The sequence below is a fragment of the Danaus plexippus genome (assembly GCF_018135715.1).
Source record: "Danaus plexippus chromosome 18 unlocalized genomic scaffold, MEX_DaPlex mxdp_20, whole genome shotgun sequence".
In the NCBI taxonomy this organism is placed as follows: domain Eukaryota; kingdom Metazoa; phylum Arthropoda; class Insecta; order Lepidoptera; family Nymphalidae; genus Danaus; species Danaus plexippus.
The window spans coordinates 1971703-1995576 of NW_026869853.1; the positions used below are offsets into that span (position 1 = coordinate 1971703).

The 23874-nt window shown below is 33.4% G+C and overlaps 2 protein-coding genes across 2 annotated transcripts in view; one reads left to right on the forward strand and one right to left on the reverse strand.

Annotated features, from left to right (window-relative positions):
- The window catches only part of LOC116773233 (RNA helicase aquarius), a 46861-nt gene that overhangs the window by 20035 nt on the left and 2952 nt on the right, over positions 1–23874 (forward strand). Inside the window, exons 7-21 of the mRNA XM_061528374.1 lie at positions 8816–8929; positions 9089–9192; positions 9262–9373; positions 9570–9783; positions 12265–12313; positions 12734–12969; positions 14228–14445; positions 17569–17738; positions 19357–19488; positions 19897–20031; positions 20199–20290; positions 21812–22010; positions 22274–22478; positions 23039–23163; positions 23391–23551. Of these exons, the coding sequence (XP_061384358.1) occupies positions 8816–8929; positions 9089–9192; positions 9262–9373; positions 9570–9783; positions 12265–12313; positions 12734–12969; positions 14228–14445; positions 17569–17738; positions 19357–19488; positions 19897–20031; positions 20199–20290; positions 21812–22010; positions 22274–22478; positions 23039–23163; positions 23391–23551 (2266 nt within the window). The remainder of the gene's footprint in view (positions 1–8815; positions 8930–9088; positions 9193–9261; positions 9374–9569; positions 9784–12264; positions 12314–12733; positions 12970–14227; positions 14446–17568; positions 17739–19356; positions 19489–19896; positions 20032–20198; positions 20291–21811; positions 22011–22273; positions 22479–23038; positions 23164–23390; positions 23552–23874) is intronic.
- On the reverse strand, positions 1720–7002 carry LOC116773168 (probable G-protein coupled receptor Mth-like 3). Its single transcript, XM_032665567.2, has 7 exons — positions 6593–7002; positions 5634–5801; positions 5258–5452; positions 4948–5108; positions 4117–4255; positions 3389–3478; positions 1720–2764 (listed from the first exon to the last, which is right to left on the reverse strand). Exons 1-7 carry the CDS (start codon positions 6841–6843, stop codon positions 2560–2562), a joined length of 1209 nt encoding a protein of 402 aa, XP_032521458.2. The 5' UTR covers positions 6844–7002; the 3' UTR covers positions 1720–2559.

The window sequence follows — 23874 nt, forward strand, 5'->3', positions numbered from 1 at the left end:
TAATTTCTACAAAAAAAAAAAAATCTTATTAAACTATAAGCTATAATTAAAGTGTGGTCGAGATTGTTTCCTTCTACTTGACATTTACAATGATATTTTTTTTTTCCATAAAATCATTATGGAAAAATTAAAAATATTGCAGACTTTGTGTTTACTTCGTTTTTTATATTTTAAATATATCTTAATATATACCAAAATTTTTAAAATTACATACCTACGTTTACATATTAAAAAACTGGTGAATATGACATTTGTACTTCATGGTTGGGATAAAATGTTTGTATTGAATAATTTTGTTGTTCATTGATTGGCTTAACTAAATAAGGTTATTTGTTTTTCTCTTATTAGTTTGACCGATTCTCGAATGTTCTGTTGTGTCGATGGCTAAATTTTTTATTTATAAAATGTGTTTTAAATATATATGTAAACTGACTTTAAAATCATAAAAATATATGTCTAGATATTCCCATGTAATTGTCATTAGTTATAATTCTAAGTAGTGAAACGAGGTGCGTCAGAACATGGAGATTGAAGTCTACGTCTTGCGTATAAATTAATACTAAGCGCCGGTGATTATGTTAATCAATACCTTACTTGTACTATTAATAACTTTTTTAAAGCAGTTCGGTGTCAAATGACGTAACAATAACTAAATGAACCTGTCGTCGTTATACTGGAGACAGGGCTCGGCGTTTAAATTTCTTTTCAGTTATTGAAACACGATATTCGTGATATTATTAAAAAGGTAGTAATAGCCGTTCTGTTACAAGCATATTGTTTTGAATGATCTGTGGACTGTATGCTTGGATCGAGTAAGCGTTTTTTATGTGTTATCAAATAACCTACGTTAATACTACAAAGATATACCCACATATGTGTGAATGAAATTTAAAGGTCGGTATGTAGACTGACGATGAAAACTAAAAGTAAGCAGAATGTTGTGCTTTTTAACTATATTACTGAGCGTCCAGTTTAAATTTTTAGTAATATCAAACATTCGATATATAAATGAAATTTTCTTAAATAGTAAATTAACGTCTGAATGTCGTTCATCATTATTAAGTGAAACTAAGATTTTCGTTTAGACTACGCGTGTTTCGTTATTTGAAAACTATACTTCGGACGTTTCGTTTCCTTTACAGCAACAGTGATCACGGGCAGACGAGATGGAAAAGACTGTCATTTGTTCAGTCGACAATTTCATCTCGTCTGCGCTTTAAAATAATAAAAAAACGCGTTGTTTATCGGAAAATCTTAAATATCATTTCGTATCTATTTTCTTGATTTATGTGTACTATGGCAGTAATATTAATGTATAAAACTTTAAATTTTGTTAGTTACATATATATATATATATATATACCTACTTATAATTCGTTTTTAAAATTACTAAAAATAAAAACTATGATATCGACATAGATGGCATTACTTTATTACAACTTGTAGCTAAGCTGTTTATGAGCTAACCGATAGATGGCGTTGAAATTAATAATTAATCATGTAAGTTTACTCATCGAATGTGCTATAGTAATACATTCTTACTTGAAATTTAGAATAAGTACCAAATGTTTCATTTTTAGGGTAAAATACTAATAATGAATTTATAAGTTACAATCCAAAAATGTGACGGGTTTAACGTCCGCGGACAGATGTTCCCGTAACTCAAACCGTCTTATGTAGAATAAATCTCAGGGATCTCATAAAATAAATACACTGACATGATATTCAAAAGAATATTTTAATATTTAGAAAATAAGAAAAAAGTTAATATAAAAAAAAAACAACTTTTTACAATATAAGCGAAATTACTAAAAATAATTATTATGTATTGTGACGATTCCCTTATAATGATGAACTCAAGATTCTATAACAAACAACATTTTAATGTTAATAATAATTATCGGTGGTTAAATGCTTAGCTTTTGCTATTTTTATCTTATTCTTAATTTAAAATTTATATGTATATATACATAAAGAAATAAGTTCAGTTCAACATGGAATAAATATGTTAATGTGGAATACATGAGATATGAAGCGAGTTTAATTAGGGTATAAAAACAAAATTGTGTCCCCCAAAATTTAAATACATACAATTATAAATTTTATACATACAACACGCGAATATATATTTTTATTACAAACATAAATAAGCAGTTGAAACGTTTACGTTAACATATATTTGAACTACAACTGCTAAGTTTGTCAATATTTTTATTACTTAATAAATATTGTGCAATTTCTTATTCATGTTTTCTGTATAAATTTAAAAGTTTCAAACATGTGCAATTGCTGACTCATCCGTAGTTGCTGTTCGCATTAAAAACATTAGCATTAAAATAATATTTTTTCATACATTTCTAGATGAAAAATTGCCTGTAACAATTTCACTATAACTCATTATCATTAACGATATAATACATACAAGAAACAAGTCACGACAATACTGTTAGTTACTGTAGCATAAGTAATCGAGATACATCATTCAGTTGTGTATACGAATATTGATTCTAATGCGTATAAAATAAGGACTAGTATACTTTGAACAGCAGTGCAGCTGTTTCATTTCTCCTCAAGGGCTACACCTATCGTGTGTTCGACGACATCTTCCTCGTCATCCCCGACCGCTAGATGGCGTTCTACACAGCCAGCCACGCATTCCAACCAGCCTTTATTATACAGCTCCTTAATAACACGCTTCCGGAATACAACGAGCACCAGAAATAATAACAATCCTTGTAATAAGTTGAAGAAGTCCAGTATGACCCTGGAATATATAAACTCATTATATAAAGAACACATTCAACGTGTTGTAAGCGGCGTGCATTTTTTGTCTCAATCCTTTTTCAGCGACAGCTGCAAACGGGATCTCGGTTAACAGTTAAGTCGTTGAACCCGGCTTAAATTATATTTTACTTGATGCCGGCTTGTTTGTATGTTTAAATATAGCTTGAACAAGTCATTTAAATAATGACTTATAGTAATGTATTTATAGATTCATTGATACGATATCACTTGGTGACGTTGTCAGCTGTCTATGAATTATTGTGCAAATATCTGACATACTTGCCACGTCGACACTTGGTGTGACTAAAGTATTGTCTTAGACGTCATTGAATTCGACAAACTCACTTAAGATATAAGGCGTTGTACACATAATGCTAATTCTTGAAGATTATTATCTATGTACTAATATATAAGTAAAATATTCCACTTAAAATAAGATATAATATACCTTTTTTTAGTGTTTTACTACACTTGTTTTTTTTATTTTTATTTATGACTAAAAATTTATATTTTATACTTTATCCTTAAGTGTGAAATCAAATTGTTAATAGTAAAATGGCGCTGTAATCAAGCAATTTATAGACATGGTTTTCGTAATACATACCATATGATATGGGGTTTGCTTAAAGAGCTGATCATCTCAAATATCCACGCCAGTCCCATGACTATGAACATTCTTACTGTCATCCAGAATCTGTAATAAAAAATAAAGATTTGAAAAGTCCCTAACAGATACAAGAAAATCTCTAGACTCTATACTATGATGTACAAATTTATTACAAGTAATATGTAGGTGTTATAATATTTCCCTATATATAAGTTTAAAATCATTTTAAATATCCTTTTATTGTGTCAAAATATATTTTATTCACTAATTGTATGACGTAAATAACATTAATATGTTAATTCGACGTCTGTTTCCGTTTAATCAATATTACGTAACAGGATTACTAACAGCCGAAAATCATTAAATGGGGAAACTCGTAACGATTTATTATGGATAAACAAAAACGTGCAAAAATATACACGCGACTTGTATACTGTGCCTTTGTTCGTAAAAATAAAACCAGGACTATCCAATATTCCATGAATATGCAGATACTGTCAAGTGTGAAGGTTTATTTAACAGACCAAACAAACTGTTTTTTACAAATTCGTTGTCTCGTCATATTATACTTTACAATATGCTGACTGTAAGTTTTAAACTATACATTGTAAGAGTTATTATTTTTTCATTCATAACTTCAAACGTAACTAAAGTAGGTTATTTAATGAGAGAAGGCGATCGTGTGTAGTGACAACACAATCTAGAGTTAGTCATACAGGTCTTACTTGTATTTGAGCGCCTTTATGTGTGTGGATGCGAAGGTGTGCCGCCAGAGACTGAGCGATATGTACATAAAGATGACCATGTTGCTGACAATCAATATTGTCATCACGCTGTACATGTAATACCATTGTTGTTTGTAATCTAAAAACAAATACACTCATATATTTTAAACATATCTCCTTAGTTAATTGATATAACTTTGTACGTAGCTTAAAATGTTGAATCTAATATCGTTTTTGATACGAACGTCTGAAATAAGAATGGCTTGAAGTTATTTAAAGTGACTTATTGACAGTTTTCATTTAGTGAATATAGGCAGAAAAAACTGTTGCAACTTTCAGGTAAAACATAACGTATGTATGCGTATATTATCAAAAGTTTTAGGTGTACTCTTATTATTGATTAGACGAGATACGTCAAGGGTGACTTATTTTCAACATTGTAAACCCCAAAAAAGGGACAGTTCATCGAATCCTCTTGCGAATTACTTGAATTAGTGTTCAGAGAATTTTAATCTACACATTTTTTTAATAAATTCCGATCTTTTGTTTGCGTATTTTAAGCTTTTATTTATATGGACTTCAAAAATAGGTGAGATTATAATCTTTTTGGTCACAAAAGCATCTCGTAGTTTTAACACGAATCATTACAAACTTATTTTTAACATAATTATAACTATTCAAAAATATTTTTTTTGATTTCACAGATTTTCTAATTTATTGAACAGAATTAAAATAATCGTATACTAATTTTTTTAAAACTTATTTAAACTAATATTTTTACGATCAGATCCAAGATATTTTTGTCATTTTGAGTAACAAAACTTATCCTACCAAAAAACCAGCACGTGTTCAATCCTATTCCAGGTTTTCGATGTTTCCCAGGTGTGAAATTGACAATAGCCAGAATTATAGTAAGGATTGTAGGACATCCCCAGGCGTAAAGCGCGTACCACATAAAAGCCTTCCAGCTGTAGTCGATTGAAGTCGGCCGCCTGGAATATAATAGTTATCATCAGTTTTATATAAAATTATAACGCAATTGACATTTATAACAAGTTTTTTTTTTTTAATTTTACTAGCTCATAGATTTGAGCGTTCTGAAATTAATAAATACAATTATAATGAATAAAATTTAACTCACTCTAAACTCCGCAATATTTGTATGGATATTGAGTTGGACCAGAAAAACGTGGCCAGAATAAAGAAATAGGCGACGAAGCCTCTCACAGCACACCATTTCAAATCGGAATATTCCATGATATTCATAATGGCCAATGTACTGAGACCTATCGCGAGGCTCGCGCAGAAGTTTATTATACTCTTGCCTAGAAGATCTCTGTAACGAAAGAGTAATTTAATTATAAACAATGCAAGTGGTCACATTGTTCCAAAGATATTTTAAATAATTAAATTATGAATCACATATTATTTTGCAAATTGCAAAAATCGGTGAGATATAAAAGATGAGAAATGAGCTTAAATGAAGAGTAAATAGCGACAGAATTTTTGTTTTTTACCTCAACTTGGGTAGCATGCTGTACACTATCACTGTGATGACCAGAAATACAACTGACACTATCATGCAGTACCCGTAGACGCTCTCCTCCAAGATCTTCTCGTCTACATCTGAACATATTACGGCGACAGGATCATCAGAAAACCTCGTTCCGTTAGATACACAAAACCTGGAATGACACTGTTCAGTTAAAGACAGTGAGGAGTACGTTATGGGAAGATTATTGTTATTTATCATAATGGATATATTTAAGTGCTAAAGGTTGGGAAAAAACATATTTTTACATAATAACTGTCACAAATTCTCGAGTCTACATCCTGCGCATGCACATACGTTCTCACGGAGAATATTTGTATAAATAAAACGAATATTTTCGGATTTACTACGAATTCTTTTTTTATTCTAAACTACATACTCCCGGTGTTAAAGATGACGACAGTAAAAATTTTCATCGCGTGCCCGTGGTCACGTTAGCTGAAAAGTAATCGAAACGCCGGGAGTATGTAATTTAACATACTAAAAAAAAGCTTGCGAAGGTTTTAGGTCTCAGAAAATTTGTATTCGTTTTGGCCAAAATAAAATTCCGTCAAAAAATACATAGGTATAATATTTGTATAGGCGTAAAATTTTGTTATGGATTTTCGGCTATCATTTTGATATAAATACAAAATGTCCAGTTTAGCATTTTTATATTAATATCCGTCTCGTGGGCGCTAAAAGTTCCCAAAACTAACTGTTTGAGCAGTAAAGATATTTAAGTAATACAAGCACATTTAAAGGCTATATATAATAATTTTAATTCCGTTTTTTTCTCATATTTTTACTCTGAAATTATATACTGAAAGAAGGTTTTATGTATCACTTAAATATTTTTATTATATCTATCATCATATATGGAATACGATGTATAATATATAGAAGAGATATAGAATAATAAGCCAAGAATATGTAAATAATTACTTATCACTTTCTAGTTCAATAACCATATCCTCGTTTAAATTCAATATCAGAGAATCCTCACTGGCTGTGAAGTTGAACATTTGTAACGACAAGTGATCAACATGAGAACACGTGAGACTTGTTGATGAAGTTTTGTTAGTTAGCAAATCCACGCAGACATTCCCATCGTCTTCTACAACGCCATGTTTGCAGCAATCGCTGGCCTCACAGCCGGCCAGGCCGATTGTCAAGAACAGAAAAATCAACTTCATTTTCACACACGAGAATCACGATTTTACTATTATGTCAAATGTTGGTGACCATTTTTACAAACGAAACGCTAAATTCGTTGTCGTATTTTCTATCGTCCTGAGACGAACCGATTGATACGTCCTTTTCCGGCGCCGGCGCACACCGTACTAAATAGTAAACTCTTCTGGTTTCAGTAATAAGCCTCCCGCTAACGGGCAGCTCTGTTTAAAGTCGCTCTGTTGCTTTTCTATTATGGTATGGTATTAAGGCCAGACATACATTCGCTATCAATTCCTATGGAAAAGCACAGTTGTGAGGGTAGTGAAAGATATTCAACGTTATAAGTAATCTGAAATAAATTTTTATTTAAAAGTTTTAGTATCATTAAGAAAATAAGTTGTCTGAGATAACTTATAAAGGAATTCTTTAAAAAAATTATCGTAAACATTTGTATATAGAAAAGGTTGAAGCAAGCAAAAACTGTACCCTTTTTTTTAAGCAGTTGGATAGGGATAAAATTTATGGTCAAATTTATTGGGGGATAAAGATATTAAAGATATTTTTATATGATATTTAAAGAGAAATATAAGAATATTAGACATTGCACCTATAACGTGAAGTGAAATGAAGTTCCAATGCGATAAGTTTTGTCATTTTATTTAATCTTACTAAATTTCATTTCCATAATATATGGCAGTCATTACATCACATCAACGTGGCCTTCAATTACTAGTATTGTAATTTATCATATATTTTTTTATTAAAACATTAGAAACTACCTGTGCTCGTGTTCTCCGCATCGAGTTTATTTTTATATGTACATACTGATGATTTTTTTTAAATAAAAGTTCTTTAAGGCGCTTCCCATTATACTGGATAATCCTTATCAGTAAGCAAAATTCCATTGAAAGTAAGTCTCGTCGTTTCAGAATTTAGCCGGAACAAACAGACAGACCGATTAACAAAATGTATATCAAAACATAAGTTATAAACACACGATTCCTATTTTATTTATTTAAAAATATTACTTGTAACGGGACATGAACAGTAGAAAATAATCTTTTTACTATTGCTAGTTCATTGACATTTCCACTCGTCCAAATTTAAATTAACAATCGATTTCAACTTCTTGCTGTTCTCAATCACTAGCATTATTTGAGAGACAAAAATAGTTCATGCGTCATGCAATACAAAACCGCGATAAAAAAATCAAACGTATCTTACGTTAAAAACTTAAGGACTTCGTTAATAAGGAACTTAAATAGTACTTCTCTTATCTCTTTCATATAATTAATTTTATATATTACACTATATTTCATGATTCACTTTGACTTATCGGCACAACTGAGAGTATTTTCTAAATTTTTGTTTTCCAAACATTAGTAAGAATTTATTTAATGATATTTTTAAACGTACAATATTTATATTGTATGGGGTACGTTATTGAGGTTAGATTTTAAACAAAAATCTACGTCAGTTAGCTTTAATACCGATAAAGATAAAATATCGCATGCTGATAACCGCATAACAAGGGTCTGTACTATAAAATTTCTACTTAGTGGTCAAAGAAACAGTTAAATTCCCTGAACTCTTAAGAAATCGAATTTCACTTGTACTGAGCTCTATTTTGTTTGCTAAACTCACTACAGTAGCAAATATTAGTGATTTTGTTAACTCAGTCCCGCATAACCAGTAAAGTGAGAATAACTCACTCACAATCACCTGTATCGCAGCGTGGTGTAGTTAAAAAAAATAACAAACAAAAAAGTAGCAAAAAACTGAGATGGCAAAACTTTTAAGAGGAATAAATTTTTTTTATCTTATGACAACACTGAAAAATTACTGTTACTACGTTAATTTTTTAAATATAATCTGTAATTATATTAATGATTCTTAAAAAAATATTATTAGTTTAATATATTGTATATAAATTTAGATATATCAGCAATATGGTTTTTATTGAGGTTTATGAAAAAACTATTTTTGTTACAGCTTCTCGAGATGCTGAAATTTTATGCTCGTTTTGAGATCAGCGACGAAACCGGTGATCCCATGACCGACCGCGACATGACCTTACAGCACTATTCCAGAATAACATCACTACAGGTACATCTTATTCATGAGTGTCTATTGAACTGAATTTTGTTCCTATCTTTGGGTATACCGTTTATATTTCTTATCGTTCTCTTCATTTAACTTTTAAACCCAAATTTAACATAATGATATTGATTTTTAACAATTATCAAATATATTACGACGTTTCAGAAAGCTGCGTTTACAAAGTTTCCCGATCTAAGATTGTTCTCTCTAGCAAACGTAGCAAGCGTTGATACCAGGGAATCTCTTCAGAAACACTTTGGGAATCTCAGGTATTTTTAGGGTTCATTATTAAATTAATAATAATTTGACTTTTTTTTGTAATACTAATATCATTCCAGTGATAAGGCATTAAGGGCCATTGCCACTTATCTGAATTTAGTTCCCACGGAAGGCAAGGAAGATGAAGCGCCTTGGCACAGACTGGACAAAGATTTCCTCAGGGAACTTTTGGTGAGTTACTAATACATAATATGCGTAGTAATTTATTTTATGATTGAATTCCAGATAACTCGCCATGTGTTTTATTTCGTCTGACTCAGTACATATTAAAAGCTATTAGAGTAAATATAGACTGAAGTGTAAAAACCCACAGCTACATACGATACATCTTATACACGTTATATTATTTAATGTCTGATGAATGTAGATATCAAGACACGAGCGAAGAATTTCTCAGCTGGAAGAATTGAATTCAATGCCCCTATATCCCACCGAGAAGGTTGTGTGGGACGAGCACGTGGTGCCGACTGAGGTTTACAGCGGGGAGCGATGCCTCGCCTTACCCAAACTTAATCTCCAATTCCTGACACTTCACGATTACCTGTTGAGGAACTTCAACCTTTTCCGCCTAGAGAGTACATGTACGTATCGCTGTGTCCCATAATTTTCGATTAGTCACAAACATCTGGTGAACTAATGCTGATTACTTGTGATTTCACGCTCAATAGATGCTGTATCATATGACCGGCCTCGCCCACAAGTTGCTCATTCATTTGAATAAAACAATTGTCGAGATTGTTCGCAATTAATAACTTGTAAACATTCATAAATTTTAAAGCATATCTTCTCAATGGGTTTCTTATTTGTGTTTATACTGGCAGTCGTGAAAGAAAACTCGTGTTTTAACGTTAATTACGGCTTTGTAGTATCACATAACCGCGAAATTCAAAATTAAATAATAAATATTGCTAATACAGAATATAATCAACTTGTCTTAATTGTTAGACTTGTATACCGTATACGTTATTTTAGCACCACAATTATCTGAACTTCAATTTCAAAAGCCCTATTCGGTCTTAGTCTAGGAAAACGCCCTATTCGGTCTTAGTCTAGGAAACACGAAGCGTAAAAAGAACTCCCTCTTTATCTTTGGGTGTGTTTCCATTTCAGACGATCGGCGAGTAAGATAAAAGATTCTTGGTTCAGATAAGCTTCATCAAATTCCATTTTAGTTGTAACTTTATTTAGACCTGAGTTGAGGTCAGGTAGAGGTCAGATAATAATTTTTGATAGGATTTTTTCTTAACTTTGTATTTTCTATTAACACGTTGACTGATCAAATAAATCAAGATGCTCTATTGACTTTTATTTCTTAAATGTCATCTATTACGGTTGGTTTAAATGTATATTATTACGCTATGTCCAATATTACGTGAATTTTAAGTTAATTTTAAATGTAACTTTTATATAAATTGATGCCGCACAATAAGTCCTTTGTTAAATCACTAGATAGAGTCATTTATTGTAATAATTTTATGACGTTGACTCTAAATCGTGCAAATCTACATCAGTCTGTGTTATTGCGATATAAAAGGTACGATTATATATATATATTAAAGTGTTTCTGATTTCATAAACATCGAACGGGATTCAACGTCATAGCGTCATTTGTAGCAAATAAATTAAATATCATTATTGTACTATAAGTTGCTCATATGACTTCCGAGAAATCTTTGTCGTCGGAGAAGTATATGTTTTTTATTCTCATACTGAATTTGACCGGCAACTCTAAAAGTATCGGTCAGGTAACGAATATCAGTCCTCAAAAAAAATATAATCAAAGTCGACAGTCTGAACGTATAGGGTCCATACAGGACAAAATTTACTAAAACGTAAAACAGTTGCTATGTTTCGAGCATAACGTTTATTAATTTAGTTGGTGGCTTCTTCATTCACTATATGATTAAATCGTGGCTTCATCTCAGTTACTTTTTATTTATGAATTAGAAAAAAAATCAATAATGTCTATATAAATTAGCGACAAAAAATCAAATTAATACAAGGTTTATTTAAGAACAAATAGAGCGAAATAAAAGACCGAAGTTAGGATAGGGGACGTGGTTATTCTGATTTTCAAAAAACAGTGATAATATTGTGCTGAAGTAACAAACCTGTGTCACGTTTATTAGCTTTTCTTAGGAACTATCATGAACTGTCTAGCGCGTAGGTCTGAAAAGTTTTACAAGCCTCTGTTTGCCACTGGAAGAGAACCCAATTGACTATCGGTAGTTCAAGTCTCTCAAGCATTGAAAGATGCAACGTACAACGTCATAATATCGGAACCACAAGCCTATAAAGTTAATGTGCGGTGTGAGATGCGGTCACTTCGCCGAACCTAGACACTGTCTGCATGACCTTGAGCTAGGTGATGATGGTGAACCAAATTTACGTTCCTGTATTTTCATTATAACACGTTTATATATGTAAAAGGACACAGATTTGTCGTTACATCATAATATTTAATAATTTAATTACTTATTTGCGAAATACACGAAAAAAATCTAAATCAACCATACTATCTGAGCCATCTCTTTGTTCATTAAAATAAACAGTGTTTCGGCGTCTACGCCTTCTAAATATTTGTTTATATGGAATTTAGGTCATTATCCAATAATTTGGAAATATCACAACGTTATCTGGTGACTGCTCTCTGAATTATTTCAAACTAATCTTTAAACAAATGCCCGGCGACGCGACGTCATCACTTTGTCCTGTAACACGTCGTTTGAGGTACACATAATGTTTGCTTGTGACACACTAACCGGTTATTTGTTTACATTTACGAAGTTTGTTTAAGTGATAGCAAATTTGAAATTCACACATAAAATATTTAACATATGTTTATAATTTCAATTATTTTTTTTCTATTGGTGACATAAAATTTTACTTCATTACTATAAAATTATTTATTATATTCATGGGAGCGTTATCTCTAGTCACTTGAACGCGTGACATTATTTCGCGTCAACAATTAACAAGCTGTTGTTTGTGTCGTTATCTTAAAAGATAATATAGATCTATTAATATCTAGACGGTACAGTGAACTCTATAAATCCTTCCAGATGAGATCCGTCAGGACATTGAGGATGCTGTTTATCGCCTGTCACCATGGTAACGTATTCTTAATATTTTATTATGAATATCTTAATGGAACAGAGGACGTAGTTTTAAAACGTTATGTAAATATGATATTTAAATTAATGTAAAATTTATTCCAATTTTAAATGATACCAGAAAAAATGGTTGTGGTGTTAGAGATCTGATCCGATTTGAATTGAATATTACAAAGCCTGTTTGATTTTACGCAAAACTTGAATTATTGGGAGAAATTCCATTCCCTAATAAGAAGCGAAAGGCAGGTGGCTGTTTCATTGTTTCTCATTAACAGAACAATATTCACTTTGTGAACCCATGACCTTTTTGGACTTGCCTTAATTATATGACCATACAGAAGTATATGAAAGGAGTAAATTAATTTATATATTTACAACGGATTTACTATTTTACCACGATAAACTTCTAACATACCAGGAAATCTGAAGACGGTACTGTGATATTCGGAGGCTGGGCACGTATGGCTCATCCTATCCAAAGCTTCGCTGTGGTTGAGGTGGCGAAACCGAATATAGGAGAGAAGGCGCCTTCAAGGGTCCGTGCTGACGTCACAGTGACCCTCAGCGTCAGGAACGAGATCAAGCACGAGTGGGAGAGTCTCAGGAAGCACGATGTATGCTTCCTTATAACCGTACGGCCTAGCGAGGGTATAGGTATGACCGTGTCCATAATTATTCTCTAACCACTCGACCAATGTCCCTTTTAATATATAATGAAAATTTCATTTATACTATAAGAAATATAACACTTCAAGGAAATTATTTCTATTAAGTAACTAATCTTATAAGACACGATAGCTTAATTAGCAAAGTGACTGGGACGCTTTATCCCGATACTTACAGGTTCAATCCGGCTCACGTCAATTATTTTTTGTTATATTATGTATTTTTATCATATTGAATAATTATCTGGTTAAGGGCCGTCCATTAATCACGTGAGGTTCGAAAGGGGGGAGGGGGTATAAAATCACGAAATATCACAAAGGGGTGGGGGGTTGTAATATATGACGTGTATTTATTTTTTCGGGATACTGAACCGAAAAGCGGCGTTCATCTCTTTGGCCCCACGCTATAATAGTTAGGTAATAATAGTGAGGTGTACAATGTTCGTCCTACCCTCATGCTCACGCGACGATAAAACAGTAGATCGAGAGATTCTCTGCGTAGTGCGCGAAAACGATGACGCCGAGTGGCTTGACGAAACGGATGTTGATCTTCAACCAAGCACTGTGCCAGCATCTGTCTTGCAAGATGCTTTATATCCAGTTATTGGTGCAGAGGAAAATCTGACGAACCCGTGGTCTGCGGATACTGCACATTAAAGCTGTCTACATTTAAACGTTATAATAATAATTATTGTAGTCTTTAATTTTCTATAATAAAATTAGATTATACCGAAAGCTGTATTTTATAAATATTTAAAAATAGTTACGAAATTTGTCTAGTTACTAAAAATACACGTGATATAGGAAGGGAGGTGGGGGGTAGTCTTAAACCTCACTATGCATCACCAAGGGGGAGGGAGGGTGAAAAAATCTAAAAAAAAAACGACACGTGACTAATGGACGGCCCCTTATATATTTTATAACAAAGCTCTCGGTTTCTACGATCGAAAGCGTTGCGTAATCTTGACCCATCGACCTTGATAACTGAGAATAGAAAAAGCTTTATTATGTATAAAATATCATTAAATAGCATGTATCGATGTCAAGTTTATTCATATAAAATGTGTATTATGTTACATGACATATATAAGATTTTGTTACTCTACTGTATATATTTCTTTTATTTATAAACAAAGTACATATCGCCTTTTATATATACGTCAAATGTAATTATATATATATATGTATATACACTAAAATGTTCAAATGCTTTGAACTGAATGTGACGTGAGACGATTATTATCCAGGGACGAAATACGATTACAAGAAGAGTATGGTCGACCAGGCTGGTATAGTCTACATCCGAGGTTGTGAGGTCGAGGGGATGTTGGACGCCGGCGGGAGGGTCATAGAGGACGGGCCAGAACCTCGACCAGAACTAGAGGGAGATTCCAGAACATTCAGGCTGCTGCTAGACCCTAACCAGTATAGGTTGGACCTTGACGAAGCCAGCAAAGGAAAAGAGGTAATATAAGATTTCATTGTACGTAATAATTAAGGGATACCAAAATACATCGAAATCGATTTATTTCAAAAATTGCCAATAGAAAGAGATAGACATAAAAATATTTGTGCATACTAGCGTTTGCTAATGACTTTGTTCAAGAATTTTTTTTTTTTTGTAAAATCAAACAGTATTATGGACCTCAAGGTGACTGGGACTTAACTTCAGTTAAAAGTACATAGCCTTATATTATTATGTAAATATAATTCAGTCGATGTGTTCAAGTAATTGGCAGCTAGAAATAGCTTGAACAATCGAAAAACATATCTCTATACAAACATAGCCTTACGTACATAACGACATAACGGCCGATTTAAGTCTGGTTAATGATCATCGGGCTGATATACACACCGCGCACGCTTTGTATTCAAATATGTATTCGGACATTTGGTAGGTTTAATTGCAAATTTGTATACAATGTAATATTTAAATTCTATTTATAAGGCGTTAGTAGTGATTACGTGCGCGTAATAGTTTAAATATAGGCAACGACGCATAAAATATGGGCGCTTGACTTTTATATGAATTTGGTTTGTTTTGGCAAATGACCCTTTTTTTTGTCGAAGTCTCTTTCGTCACGTATGATCCCGCTCAAAAGTCACAAGTCCTTTTACAATAATCACATATAATTAAAGTACAAATTTAACATCATTCCTCAAGAAGGATATTTTTTAATAAAAATTATACACATTTCTTTGTAATATTTTTTTTATTATTATAGTTAAATAATAATAAATTAGCAAAACGCCAGCTTGAAATATACCGTACGTAATTAAAATGTTTAGTTGTGATTTATTAAGAGTCCTTAGTACGGGTTTACATCGTAAACCTAAGCACGAACGGTTTTAAAGTTCATTATCATAGTAAACAATCGTGCCGTCACAATTATTTAAATTAAGTATGATATAAATCTTTGAAAAATACAAATGTGGTGTTTTCATATATCACAAATTAAAAACTATAATTCTATAGTTATTTAAATCGACGATGTAATTTGTTGTAAGCGTTATTCACTTCCCGAACTGAAGACGAGTTTCCAAAGTGTGTTTACGATGACGAATTTATTTAGAGGACTTTTTTTTTAAATTTAGGACACATTGTCATTATGAACATTTATCGCACTATTCTAAAATTATATCTTGATTATTTTAAGATATAATTTTATAAAAAAATCAATATTATATAAGTCTATTTTTGAATTTGCGTGCTATAATACGGTTTGAGTCGTAAAAACAATCATTCAGATTTATGCTAACCACGTAACCGAGACCTCGTATCGTCTGAGGCCTATCGTATGCGGGTAGACTTAGTTAACTGCCTATAATATATTTATTTATGTTCAAAACTGAACACATATCTTTTTTACCTTTCCCATTCATCCTACCTGGCTGTAATGCGACATGCAATAGATGAACGATTAAATTCGAAGCGTCATAACAAAACTTAAATTTAAAAATTCTAAATAGCATGCTTAATTTTTTCATAATTTCTAAGTCGATTTAATACAAAGTCAATATATTACAATGTGAATAAGCCTTAAAATGTAGCGAAGGTAAACCAAATTCTCATAAATAGCTCGAACACCAGCATAATGACTTGGATTTTCGATAGCGTATAAGAATATATATTTTTATATGAAAATACAATTTAGATAAGATAAGTACATTATTTTTAATTTGTATCATATATAGTTTTTTAAAATTAACATATATTTTGCTTCGTGTCTCCGAATAAGATAGTACTATAAACAACATATATCAATAGTTGTATTACTGAACGTAAAATATGATGATTTTTTATAGAAAAAAATAAAAAATTTCCCTACATTAACCTAACAAGATTTTTCCGTACACAAATTCCGGTCGACTATATTACTCTTCTATTCACAACTGACTTCTCTATTTTAAACTATGAGGAAATTGTTTGAAATAACCGAGTCATTTCAATGAAATACTTTAAATTTCCAGAGAATAAGAATTTTTAATACAGCACGCTCTTTATAAATCGCTACTTCCGTATTCCTTCTCCCTTATAAAATCTTCAATCATTTTCCCCGTCTCTAAATATTCTAGTATAATAATTAGTAACTTATGTTCGATGATGTTGAAACGTTTTATGGCATTGATTTAAATTGCACTAGTGGTTGCCCGCGACTTCATCGCCCTGAACTTTGCGCGAACTGTCAACCGGCTAGGACATTTATAGCATGTGTTACGGAACTACACGGAATTTCCGTATAAATACAAGTCTATGTCTTATTCTACATTACCATAAAGTTTTATCAAATTCCGTTTAGTAGTTTTGGCGTGAAGGACCAACCTACATACAAACAGAGTCACAAACTTTCGCATCAATGCTACTAATAGAATATTCTTTGTCACTTTAAAATATATTTCCAACTTTTAAATTGCTGATACGAAAAATCAGAACTCTCAATCAAAACAGTCGGAAGGTCGTTCTCAAAGAAAATACTCGCAGGGGTCTTAAAATAACCCGTCCATTTAAACCGATACGTGGGCCAACCGTCGTAAACAAACTGTTAGCATGTCGACACGAAACCATAAACTTTGTCGCAGATTTTAATTGTCATACAGACAATGAAAGAATTCAATTAAAAGTATTTATTTTTGTACAAATATCTGTTATATGATAGAAAATAAATAAATAATATATTTATATTTTTAATGGTCGTCCTTGTACATATGTTATTTATATAATTGTATTGATCTAAGGACAAACAAATGACCTTGATCAGTTATTCCTTAATTTCTTATTAAGTTGGTTAAAATTGAAACTATAATATTCGCGTTGTTCTTTAACGCGATCAAAAGATTTTTTATTGCATCAATATAGTGTTGTGAGGTTATAAGTTATTATTTGCTAGTCTCATTTTGTACTAAATCGTAACTAAAAACGAGTAGAAAAAAGGGTTTGTACAAAATTTCACCGTGAACTGCCAGTTTTTATTTATTTTCAGTACTCTTCTCAAGGTCAACTATCGATTGACACTGTGTACTTAAAAGTAAACAGTTACATCCAGGTTCTAAGGATATAAAGTTAAATCTTATAAAAATGTAAATACAGGATGTGTACGAGACATTCAATATCGTTGTCCGACGGAAGCCTAAAGAGAACAACTTTAAGGCTGTTCTGGAGACGATACGAGAGCTGATGAACACGGAGTGCGTGGTGCCTGAGTGGCTTCATGACATAGTGCTGGGCTATGGCGACCCTGGGCAGGCGCACTACACCAGGTGATTACGATGATAGATATAGATGGAGATAGAATATGAAATTATGTGATAGAATATCTAAAAGAAAAACTATATCTTAGTTTTATCTTTAGTTAGAAAAATTTTTAAATGGAGGATTTTTTTTTGTTTTTGTTTTCTATATTACCACGAACTGGAAGCGAAAGTCTTTAATTTGCCTCTACATCATTCACTTATATATATACTATATATGGGGTTTTCCAATAGGGACGCTTGAACTTTGACAGCTGATTGCGGCCATGTTGTTTGAGTGACAGCTGTCAAATGCAGTGTGTTATATTCATTCCGTCCTCCCAAACCACCATGGCAGGTTACAGTGTCGAACAGCACGTGCAAATCATAAAATTGTTTTATGAAAATGGGTCTTCAGTTCGAGCAACGTTCCGCGCACTTCGCCCGTTTTACGGTCGCGATGATCGTCCTGCCGAGTCGACTATCCGTCGATTGGTGGACAAATTCGAGTCAACCGGGTCAGTTAACAATCAGCCGGTTCCCGTGCGTCAACGTAACGCGAGATCTGCCGAGAATATCGCCGCTGTGCGCGACAGTGTCCTCGAAAACCCGCGGCAGTCAATTCCGCGTCGCGCACAGGAACTCGGCCTTTCGCAGACGACAACTTGGCGAATTTTGCGTTGTGACTTGAGCCTGCACCCGTACAAGATCCAGCTGACCCAAGAGCTCAAGGTTAATGACCATAGACAGCGCCGTGTGTTCGCTGACTGGGCATTAGAGCAGTTGGAAGTTGACGCCGATTTTGGCAAAAAAATCATCTTCAGCGACGAGGCGCATTTTTGGATGAATGGCTATGTCAACAAGCAAAATTGCCGTATTTGGGACGAGACCAATCCACACGAGGTTCACCAAGTGGCAATGCACCCGCAGAAAGTGACTGTTTGGTGCGGATTTTGGGCCAGAGGCGTGATTGGTCCGTATTTTTTCGAAAACGATAATGGTGTGGCCGTCACCGTCAATGGTGAGCGATACCGGTCGATGATAACCAACTTCTTTTGGCCTGAAATCGAGAATATGGATCTGGACAACATGTGGTTTCAACAGGACGGCGCTACGTGCCACACAGCACACGCTACGATGGAAGTTCTGCACGAGCAATTTCTGGACATGGTCATCTCGCGCGGAGGCGACGTGAACTGGCCACCGAGATCGTGCGATTTGACCCCGCTGGACTTTTTCTTGTGGGGTTTTCTTAAGTCGCAGGTCTATGCCAACAAGCCGCAAACCACCGATGCCCTCAAAGTCAACATACGCCACGCCATCGATCAAATACAGCCCGATTTGTGCGCCAGAGTCATCGAAAATTGGACCTTTCGTGTGCGCGCCACCAACCGAAGCCGTGGCGGTCATTTGAATGATGTCATATTCCATACATAATGGGTTCGATAGACCTTCCAAATAAAAAAAAATTTCGCAAATATCTTTCCTACATGTATTTTTTTTGCATTTCAAAGATCAAGCGCCCTTAATGGAAAACCCTATATAAAAGATTATCAAATCATTAAATTCGTAATTTTTTGTCATAATATCAAAGCCTTCTGAATACATATCTTATAACAAAATTATTTTATAACCTTGTTCTCGCCAGGATGCCCAACGAAATCCCTACCCTGGATTTCAACGACACGTTCCTGGATATGGAACATCTACGGAACAGTTTCCCGGGACACGAGATAAAGGTACAGACGGACGATCCGCGGAAACTCGTCCGACCGTTCAAGTGAGTATCAACTCTATACACACTAATTATAAACAAACGCACACTTATATAGGCCTATCAATTTATTTAAATTATGTATATAATTTTTTTTACCTCAACCACAATTTCTCTTGTTTCCACTGTCAAAAGGGTTCCTGGTAGAGATATCTTTTAAGAGATAACTTATCCTTTGTAGATCACATTTATTTCCATAGCTATATAGCTATTGAATATATATTTCAATCGTAATAAATAAGGAGAATAAAATCTAAAATTGATCTTAAACAGCAAGACACGAACCTGTTACCTACTTTTTTATTTTACTTCAAGCATAAACTCAACATAATATAAGTTTAATTTAAATGAATAATCGGGAAAGTCTTAGATCTGGTAATTAAAAACGAAATCATAAAAAATTTTATATTACAGATTGACTTTCGAGAACGTTCTACGTAAACAGCGAGGCGAAACGGATATGGATGAAGAGGAACCCAAGAAGGTTATAGTTGTAGAACCTCACGTGCTGCCCAAGAGAGGGCCGTACCTGTACAATGAACCTAAAAAGTAATTTTACCATTAACTAGACCCGTACTAATTGAACGTTAAAAAAAAGCTTCGTTTTATCTCTGGTATGAGTAAATAAGTTTTTTCGTAACCAAAATAATATTACTACATCAAAATATTAGTATCTTCAACTACAAAAGAGTTTTAATGATCTTTATATCCGTCAGGAACAACATACTGTTTACGCCGACCCAGGTGGAAGCGATCCGTTCAGGAATGCAGCCGGGGCTGACGGTCGTGGTGGGACCTCCCGGCACGGGTACACGTTACACTGAATTATAATTATATTTATATAGAAAGTAACATTATATCAGTCTGCATTCACGCACTGATGACATCAAAACTATTGGATATTTTAAATTAAAAAATATATATATAGTTTTATTTTTGCAACGCTTCCTCACATAAAGCTGCCATATCTTAATGTAATATAAGTTTTCAGTTGTAAGTGACAACCGTTTTTCACAAGCTCCGCGTGTACACCACTAGTGTTCTGTTCCGCGTACACACGCGGACCTTGTCCATATCAAGGTCACAAGTAACACATAGCTTGAAAAAATATGAATGTACACAAAATTTTTCAACGTAATTATTTTATTTTTAACATCGTTTATAATAATAAAAATTATTTTTTAGTTATCTCTCATAATTAACTATATATATAAAACAAAGTTTACATTCATAATGAGTAACTTTGTACTGACGTTTGTACACAACGGACGTATTGAACATAAGAACTTCCTGTACACACAAATATCACATCCTTACTAGCCATGCCTCCCAACTTTACTTGGCTTGTTGTTCAGATCCAACACATTCTCTTGTTCTACATCAGTTAAAAGTAACAATTTTTTTTTGTCGTATACAGATTTGGCGAACATATTGCGAGACAGTTTGTCCTTTATAACAACTCTGTCATGCACCGTATAACTAATAATATAACGTAACAGTTATCAACGATCACTTTATACGTGTAGAGTTAAAGCAATCGAAATTTGTATCAAGATAACATCTTTAGCACCGGATTTTCAAACAATTCATCACTCATTTAAGTGAATGAATAACCTTTTGGAATTATCTCATCGTTATGACGTCATTTCCTTTTTGATCTCACATTTGCAGTCACTTGAATAACTACGTTACATACTTCAATGAAATTTATTTTCGGATTTGACTCCGGTTTTTTGTTTGAGTTAACTCGTACCACTCTTAGGGACACCGCGATTAGGGAATAAAGGTCATTGAGAAATCTTTGGCGATAACCGACAGACACTTTCATCTGGTCTATTCTTGATCACGGTTACTGCGGAAAAAAATTAATATCTCATATAAAACGCATGTTATATACAAAAAAATATAGTTTTGTTTAAGTTAGTCAAAACTTCAGTAAATATAAAAACATTCACTCGTTACGATACGTATCTAGTCTTCGAATGTATTTTACTGTTTAAGAATAATATATATGTACAATAATAAGTCTGTCTATCCATCCGTTCGCTTCTTTCGGAGATGGAAACGTCGAACCCATTTTAATATTAAGGATCTATCGAAAGAACTTAACGTAAGCGAAACGAGCAGAGCCACAGGAAAACGCTAGTCGTATTAGTATTTTAATATTATTTCATTAAAGACGATTTGAAAACCGTTTTAGGAGTTATTTATATAGGTTTCAAATAAATACTTCCTCAGTTACTACAATTCGATCCAATGTAATAGTTAATATTAATATATATATATATATATATATATATATATATATATATATTTGTACTTAAAACAGGTAAAACTGATGTCGCAGTCCAGATAATATCGAACTTGTACCACAACTTCCCGTCCCAGAGGACGTTAGTTGTGACGCACAGTAATCAAGCTCTTAACCAGCTGTTCGAGAAGGTTGCTGAGCTGGATGTGGACGAAAGGCACCTGCTGCGTCTTGGACACGGCGAGGAGGCTTTGCAGACGGACAAGGACTTCTCCAGGTGAAGACTTCCACCGGTTTTCGTAGTGTTCCAGCAGTGTTCAATATGCCTACATAGGAGACAAAACTTAGGACAGTCCGTTCATTTTTGATCGTATCAAGTAGTTCAACACGACTAAAGAAAATCCTTCCAGATGTCGCGACAATATATTACAGCTATAGTTTATTTGTAAACGAAACGGCATTATTGTATATAAATCATAGTTTGCTCTAAGTTATATCAAAACTATATATATCTATATACAAAAATTGCGCATATTCTAGGTATGGACGTGTGAATTACGTGCTGGCAAAGCGTTTGGAGCTCCTCGGTCAGGTGTCGCGTCTTCAGACCACGCTGGGGGCGGGGGGAGAGGCGGGTGGGGCGGGAGGGGAGGCCGGAGCCACGTGCGAGTTAGCACACCACTTCCACGTGTATCACGTCAAGCCGAGATGGGAAGCCTTCCTCAGGACATGCGAAAGAGATCAGGTTTGAGCACATCATAACAGAAATTAATATTTAAAGATTTGTAATCATTTTGTATATCATACAAAATGATTACAAATCGAGGGTACTTATATATGGGAAAGTATTATTGAATATTTTTTCCGGAGCTTGATGACTATTCTACGGAACCCAGTTTGGGAGTCTCTGTTATATAAAACCATTTTAAACTTCTACTTAATCCACGTGTACTTTAAAACCAGGCTCAGGGAGAGAAGTACATATTTGTTCAAAGCTTAGCACCAATTGAGTCCGACTAAAATAACTAAGTTTGCCTAAATGGAGATGATAAATTATCTTATATTTAAGTATCATCATATATTAATACTTAAAAATAATTTGAATATCAATGGACAGTCGACACATAGCTTACTTTTATTAATAACAGGTCAATGTTAATAATAAATTAAGATTAAAATGAGAAATATTTCTTTTTAATCTGTGGTCGAGTATAAAGTGCTAGTGACGTATTGTCAAATAATTTTAAAATGATTGGTCATACGGTAAATAGTATTGTTTCACAATAATATTGTTTTTTTTTCTAGAAAAAGTCTGTAGAAACCATCAGTAAAGAGTTCCCATTCCACGAGTTCTTCGACGGTGCTCCCAAGCCGCTGTTCCCGGGGAAGTCTTATGATGAAGATATGGAGATCGCACACAGTTGCTATAGGTAATACATAGAGCCTATATAAATATATTCTCCGATGAACTTTAATTTTTTTTCAATACATTTCAACACTAAATTACAATTTTTTCTTCAAATACCGTTTCTAACTCATCTTTGACCTAAGAAGAAATGTCCAGTTTCCAGAAGAACCGTTGAAAAATTTCGTAATTTATATTTTTCTTTTGTATCAACATAAGATGCTGAATAATGATATTAATGGACACCCCCAGATACATCCGCCACATCTTCGAGGAGTTGGAGGAGTTCCGAGCGTTCGAGCTGCTGCGATCCGGTCTGGACAGGTCCAAGTACCTACTGGTGAAGGAAGCTAAGATCATAGCCATGACTTGCACACACGCAGCGCTCAAACGATCTGAACTAGTACAAATGGGTATGAATATATATATATATATATATATATCTTTTATTCTGCTATGAATTCGACACTTCAGTAATATTTTTGGTTTATTACTTTAATATTTTATAAAATTTGCTAAAACGTTACCTTATTACGTATCGGACGTTCACTGAGAATGGTCGCTAGAGATATGATGCGGGTAGTTCTCAATGAAATATAATTTTAATCACTATCCAGTCATAATATTAATTTAATTGAAAATAAAATGCAAACTAATTTCCGTTTTGTTTGTCGTTTTAGAACGTTCCTTGGCACATTGTTTTGTATGTTGATTATTGATGTCCTTCAAATTACAC

Bases quoted from the DNA above. Each gene is read 5' to 3' on its own strand.
- LOC116773168 (XM_032665567.2), bottom strand. From the start codon at position 6,843: ATGAAGTTGATTTTTCTGTTCTTGACAATCGGCCTGGCCGGCTGTGAG. The intron at 5,802-6,592 runs GTAATTATTTAC...GTGTCATTCCAG, and splicing joins ATTGAACTAGAAAGTGATAA to GTTTTGTGTATCTAACGGAA. The intron at 2,765-3,388 runs GTATGTATTACG...TATATATTCCAG, and splicing joins AGCAAACCCCATATCATATG to GGTCATACTGGACTTCTTCA.